This window comes from Alexandromys fortis, unplaced genomic scaffold (assembly GCF_014885135.2).
Source record: "Alexandromys fortis isolate MF-2015 unplaced genomic scaffold, M_Fortis_MF-2015_v1.1 scaffold_180, whole genome shotgun sequence".
Classification (NCBI taxonomy): Eukaryota; Metazoa; Chordata; class Mammalia; order Rodentia; family Cricetidae; genus Alexandromys; species Alexandromys fortis.
The window spans coordinates 2,450,844-2,457,429 of record NW_026068143.1 but is presented as its reverse complement, the minus strand read 5'-3'; the positions used below and the strand labels follow the sequence as shown (position 1 = coordinate 2,457,429).

At 36.4% G+C, this 6,586-nt stretch overlaps 1 protein-coding gene across 1 annotated transcript; it reads right to left on the bottom strand.

Moving 5' to 3' along the window:
* Nucleotides 1-3,801: 3,801 nt before the first annotated feature.
* On the bottom strand, nt 3,802-4,050 carry LOC126491309 (NEDD8-like). The gene has a single exon (XM_050126876.1). The coding sequence runs from the start codon at nt 4,045-4,047 to the stop codon at nt 3,802-3,804; it is 246 nt and encodes an 81-aa protein (XP_049982833.1). The 5' UTR covers nt 4,048-4,050.
* Nucleotides 4,051-6,586: the final 2,536 nt, after the last annotated feature.

The following is a 6,586-nucleotide window of genomic DNA, read 5'->3' as shown; positions in this document are numbered from 1 at the left end:
AAGGGCCTCTAGAAGAACCATAGATTTTCTTTCCCTTACAAAGGGGATGGATCTCTTCTGCCCATTTTTCTTCGTAGAAAAGAACAGGCTCAATTGTTCTTATCCAATTCCCAAATCAAATCACATCCAGCTGAAAGTTATTTTTCTCAAGAACCATTTTGTGAGATCTTTTCTCTAAGTAAAAAAGGTCAACATAATAATCACCCACTTCAAGAGTTCCTTAATCTCCTTATCTGAGTTAACTTTTCCCTTCAGATGTGTTCCATGGCACATTGGAAACAATTTAGAATGTACTGTAAGAGTTTTTTTTTAATTCTTTTCCTTTAAATCTCCTGACTATTAATTGTGAAGAATGGGGTTCTCACACTTCATGCCTGTTGTGTAGTAGTTTCCTTCCAATGGAATGCTCCACCCTGAAGGGAAGCTTGGTAAGGCTCAAGAAGTTCCAAAAGGAGTCTTACTAAGATTCTGAAGTTAGACAATTTAAAAGACTAGGGAAAGGCCTACTCCTAATTACCTTCTTTAAATACGTCTTATTCTAAACATAGGTAAACAATAGGAACTGCTGAGGAGAGGACACTTTTCATTAGAGCTGTCAGGTACAACCTGTTGAGGTGCACGCAAGTCATGTAGCAAGCTCTAGAGTTATAGATTTCCATCATTATCATCCATGGGTAAGCTTTCGGTGACACAATCACCTTAGAGTCATCCATATTCCTGTAAGTAACCTGTGTTCAAGCTACTGTAAGTTACCACAATAATCATTCATTTGGAGTTGAACTTTTTGGTGATATCATTGCTTCGGTATGCCACTGATTATTTGGAATAAGCAGACTTTTTTTTTCATATTTCCCAAAATAGATATAGTGTCACACAACAGCACTGTCTACAGAAAATTGAAAACTGCTGTTTATACTGTTGCTGCACAGGAAATTATTAGAAAACTATACTCATCAATGTTCTTGGGTTGCCTGTACATTGTCAAGGAATATTTAGACAACTATTTATTTAGTACCTAGTAAAAAGAATGGAAATCTTATTGTTTTCTAGTCTTGGTGGAGGCACAAACAGGAGCTCTGTCTGTGGTTTGTACACCTTGACTTTTTAAATTATGCATGTCATAGTTGAGGACCAGTGAATCAACACATGGAGATAAATCATTTTATTTTGTTTTAAATTTATTTTCATAAAATATTTTTTTGAAATTAAAATATACCTACATCATTTCCCCCCTAACCTTTCTTTCTTCTAACCCATCCCATGCAACCTTTTTTGTTCTCTCTCAAATTAATGATCTACAGTTCTTTGACTGTTGTTATATATATATATATATATATATATATATATATGCATATATTCAAAAATATATAAATGCAACTGGATCTGTTTGATATTACTTGTAAATATACGATTTCATTATAAAGAACATTTAAAATGCATTTAAAAAGGCTTTTAACTTCAGACATATCTTTAAAGAAAAAGGCCCAGATGTTGTAAACAATCAATTTCTTATCAAAGAGGTTATGATAAAACTAGATCTAGACTTTTCAAGGGATTTGTGATGGTGCTTGCTGTTGCACATGGAAAGCTACAACACCTGTGGTTCACTGTAAAGGGCAGTAGAGTATAGAAGGGCAGTAGAATATAGAAGATAAAGAAATACAGAGCGTCTAAGCCACAGCCAGTTTCCAGTGGTCTCTGGATGATTGATTCACACTCTGTGTTATGTTTTGAATCTCATCACAGGCCGGCTTTTCCATTACTAGATTTTCACCTTTTTCCTCTGCCTATCCTGTACTCTTCGGAAACTCCTACCTCACTGAATATATAGATTAAATAAACTAAAACCAGAAATGAATTTTTGGAGGAAAAATAACTAGATAGGATGAGAAACAAAATCTATAGCTATGGTATAGTAACTGGCAAGCTGTGAATAAGCACTATCATTTCCTCAAATAGAACTATTTGTTTATTATGAAAGTGGATCTCTCCAAAAAAAAATGTTTAACAACTGTATTTACTTCTTTCTGTAATCCTCAATTGAATTGACTAATTGAAAATTCTTCATAAATATTGACTGCTCTTCACTGTGCATATAGATAGTGGTTAGATGGTATTGAGACTCTATGGAAAATTCATAGTTTCAATTTATGTAATCAGTTCCCAAATGTTGTAGAAAAGGGTTCTTAAGAATCAATGTAGTGAAAATGATAGATTAAACATTTTTGAAACTCTTTATTGGTGACTTGGCTCTTCTGGACACTTCTTACAATTCATTGCAAATAGAAAATAATCTCATGGGAATACAGCATGTGATTCTTGAAGAGAATGATATTGACTGTAGCTTCATCCTCAGTACATGTATTGATCTTCTCTGAAGTGCATTATTAATGGAATGTCCTTTAAATATAGAGGTTATCTAACTAAAAGTTTATGTGTCGCTCAGCAGTGTAGAATGAGCCTTTTAAGGACTGAGTTTTTTTTTTCTTACATTTGTCAATGCTTTCTAAGACTTTGAAGGATCCTGGTGACTCAAGTGTAGGCACATAAAAGACTGAGTCTGTAGTTCACTCTTTTTTTTTGTTTGTTTGTTTTGTTTTGTTTTGTTTTGTTTCATTTCTCTGCGTAACAGCCCTGACTGTCCTGGAACTAGCTCTTGTAGACCAGGCAGGCCTCAAACTCTCAGAGATTCACCTGTCTCTGCCTCCTGAGTGCTGGGACTAAAGGCGTGCACCCCCACCACCCAGCTCATTTATCTGTTGAATTCACCAAAGTCTGTTTATGGTGATCTTCCCATATTAGTTACTGGGTAAATATTGTTTGAATGAATAACCTGGTGACCTATTTCTTTATGTGTCTTTCTTCCCTTCCTCCCCTCTTTCTCTCCCTCCTTCTCTCTCTTCCCTTGTCCTTCTTTAAATCAGGGCACAAGGGCTTTCAATCTTTGTTACTTTCACTGTGAAAGAGTTCTTCTAATATCTGACATATTTTTTTCCTCAATTTCTATAGTCTGTTGATACAATTATATATAAAATAATATGTATATGATTTTTAAAAGATGTATTTTATTATAACTTTTTAACTGTGTGGGGGGGAAGGGAGGTATATGCACAGAAGTACGGGTGCCTGCTGAGGCCAAAAGAGGGTTTCAGATTCCCTGGAGTTGAACTTATAGATGCTTGTGAACCACCTCATGTAAGAACTGAATACCTCAACTGTTGAGTTATTTCCCTAGCCCTGATATGTATAGAATTTTAACACTTTTCTTCTGGGAGTTTTGTTCCATGTCTTTTATTATGCTTGTATTTTATTATAAAACAGAAAATTTTAGATTACTCAGACATCGTTCAATGTCTTCTATTTTTTTTTCAATGTGGTCATTTAAATAACATTAAATATTTACATATATTTCTTTTTGGTAATTGATTTTAAACATTGTAATAGTCTACAATGTGTTGTATATAGAAATTGATAAATGAGCAGAAATTGAATATGACTTATGATAGAAAGAATTTTTTTTACTATTTCTTTTCTTTTTTTGGCCAGGAAATATTTTATTGACAACCAAGGATATAGTCATAAGAGAGGGAAGCATACAGAACTGCAAACTAAAACCCAACAGCAAGTAATGGTCATTTGGGCCAGAAGCACTACACTCTTGGGTCCTCGTATTCTCCCACCAGTAGACACACAAGACATCCAAGGGAGGGGGCAGAAGTTCTGGTGTCCCAGAGTGTGAAAGGATATGTGATGCTTCATTATGAACGACAGGGCAAGGAGGTAAAATGGAACCGAGGTGGATCATTGCCCAAGAACATTTCCTCCGCTAAGAGCCAACACCAGGTGGAGGACTGAACCACCTAGGATCTCGTAATCAGCTGCTGTCTTCTCATCGTTCATTAGTTTGCCACTGTAGATGAGCCTCTGCTGTTGTGGGGAGATGCCCTCTTTCTCTTCTACACGCTCCTTGATTCGCTCCACCTTGTCTGTGGGTTCAATGTCGATCTCAATTTCCTTTCCAGTCATCGTCTTCACTTTAATTAGCATCTTCCTCCAAGGTTGAGGCTGCAGGTGGCTATAGTTCTGCTTCTCCTGCTGTGGTCACCGCTGCCACTTCCCAGCACTCCACGGTTCTTACTATTTCTTTAAATACCATGAAGACAGATTATTGCTGGCATCGTGACTCCATAGAACAGTTCTTGAAACATAGCAGATGATAAATAAATGTTTTAGGAGAGACAAATACAAATAAAAAAAAATACATTCAATCAGGCTTCATAACAATAACAAAAACACCTAAGAAAATAACAGGATTTCTTTCACAGATCCAGAGATTTATGTCTACAGTAATTACTTAGCATAATTGATTCCGTTCTATGCATGAAGCAGAAAGAAAAGAAAAGAGACAAGACTCTAGGTACAAGCATCCAAGGCACACACCCAGTGAGCTATATCCTGAACCTACCACTAACCTCTGAAAGCTTCCATTGCCCTTGTGAAAAGTACTACTAGCTGGGAGACAGGTGTTTGGCACATGAGCCTACAGGCTAAAGTTCATATTCAAGCTGCAGCAATAAATTTCTACCTGTTCCTCCAACCTATCTGAAGGCGTAAGTCACGAACAAGGCCACACCAGTTTGGAATTATGATTAATAGGGTGGTATTTATTTAAAGAGGAAAAAACTTACAGATCACCATCCCAGACAACAGCCCTCTGCGCAACCAGGAAGGGAGTCTAGTCGCTGGCGGAGCAGGAAGTGAAGAGAGCAAGCGGAGGAAGTAACCGCTTTTTTAAAGGGATAGAGAGACCATGCCCCAATGGGTTGGTATCTCAGCAGCTATTGGTTGGAGGGGCAGAAGGACCTCCCGCAACACCTATCAAGTAATTTTCCACCTCAAAATATTTGCTAGTTGCACTTAATATCCTCTGCTCTCAGTGCTTTAGCTATCCATGTAATTGATCTCATCATTTTATTCAGACCTGTGTTGAAACATTACCCATTTAAGTACAATTCACTTCTAAAGTCCGTTAAAGCCAACTATCAAGTCTCCCACCTCAACAGCTCTTACCGTGCCTTACATTTTCTTCATGACATACGTTACTCTATAGCATGCTTTTGATGATGTCTTGCTTCCCTCCCTTTATGATGCTTTCACAATAGAATAATGAGGTCTAGAAGTTCTGAGACTATATCAATTGAATGTCTCATCAGGAAACAAAGTTATATCTATAAAATAAAAAATACATTAAAGGAGGACTGTTTATATAAGTTTATGCAATATGAAATGAAGAAAGAAGGCATATGAAAGTAGACCTGAAAGTACAAAAGAAGGAAAGAAATGTATTACAGATAAATGAGAATTAGAGCAAGGAAGGAGACCTGGCCCATAAAAAAGATAATATCTTAAAGAAACAAATATAGACACAAGGCATTGGAAGTTAGGGGCAACAGGAGAAAAAAATTCCTTCTTCTTTTATATCTACATTTCAAAAAATGTACCTTATTGTTAAGGGGGTGCTTTACCAAACAGAGGAGATCTCTGGCAAGGAGCCAAGGTGAACAATTTCTTTGAGAGCAATTAGTTCCTGGTTGGAGACCCTGTTTGTGGGGTGCAGCTTAGAAGATCCTGCTTTGTAGGAGGAAGTATCTCACTGGGGGTTGGGCTTTGGAAGTTTAAGGACTTGCCTTACTCCCAATTTTACTCTCTGCTTTGCACATATTGTTCAAGGTGTAAGCTCTCCATTTCCTGCTCCAGCAGCCTTGCTAGCTGCCTTCTGCTATGCTTTGTTGGTGATGATCTCTTATCTCTCAGAAATCATAATTTCAAATAACTGTAACTTCATAATAAGTTGACTTTTTCACAGTTTCTTATCACAGCAATAGAAATGTAGCTAATACACAGACCAATAAATATTTCAAAAGACTAATAAATGGAATTGAGGGTTTGGAGCAAAGGAACTGTGACATGGCACTGCTCCAAAATGCTATCATAAGGAGGATGCAGGGTCTTATTTGGGGGCATGACAGTTGTCATGTTTGGATAAATTAATAGATAGCTACTTGGAAAGAAGGAAAGTTTGTGTCTTATGATTTTTTTTTAAACCCAGTGATCAGTGATCACTGATTTATAATTTATGGGTTATATCTCTATTTGCAAAGATCCTGAGAGTTTTCCAATAACAAAGTTTTATAAATACATAGTTGTATTTCTAAAAATAAAATGTATAAAATGATACTTACTGGATTGTTTCACTTTTACACAAAGTAAGTGCAAAGGATTTTAAGGCATTACTGGTTCATTAACTTTAATTCTGACCTTGATTATGAGGACTTAAAAGGATGAATATCACAGACAGGGGAAGTAGATATACAGACAGGGAAAGTAGATATATCTAAGACCTCAATTCTAAAGTCTCCTATCTGCCTTTAGTTCCTTAATTCTGCTTTATTATACAAACCACTCTGGCACCATTGTAGAGGATGGACTAGGGGAGAGTTTCATTTATTGATAAAAGAAAATTAAAAGGATAAAGTACTAGAGAGAACATGATGATTTTATGTTGGACATATTGAGTACCAAAAGG

Coding starts and splice junctions, on each gene's coding strand:
- LOC126491309 (XM_050126876.1), bottom strand. CDS start 4,047: ATGCTAATTAAAGTGAAGACGATGACTGGAAAGGAAATTGAGATCGAC.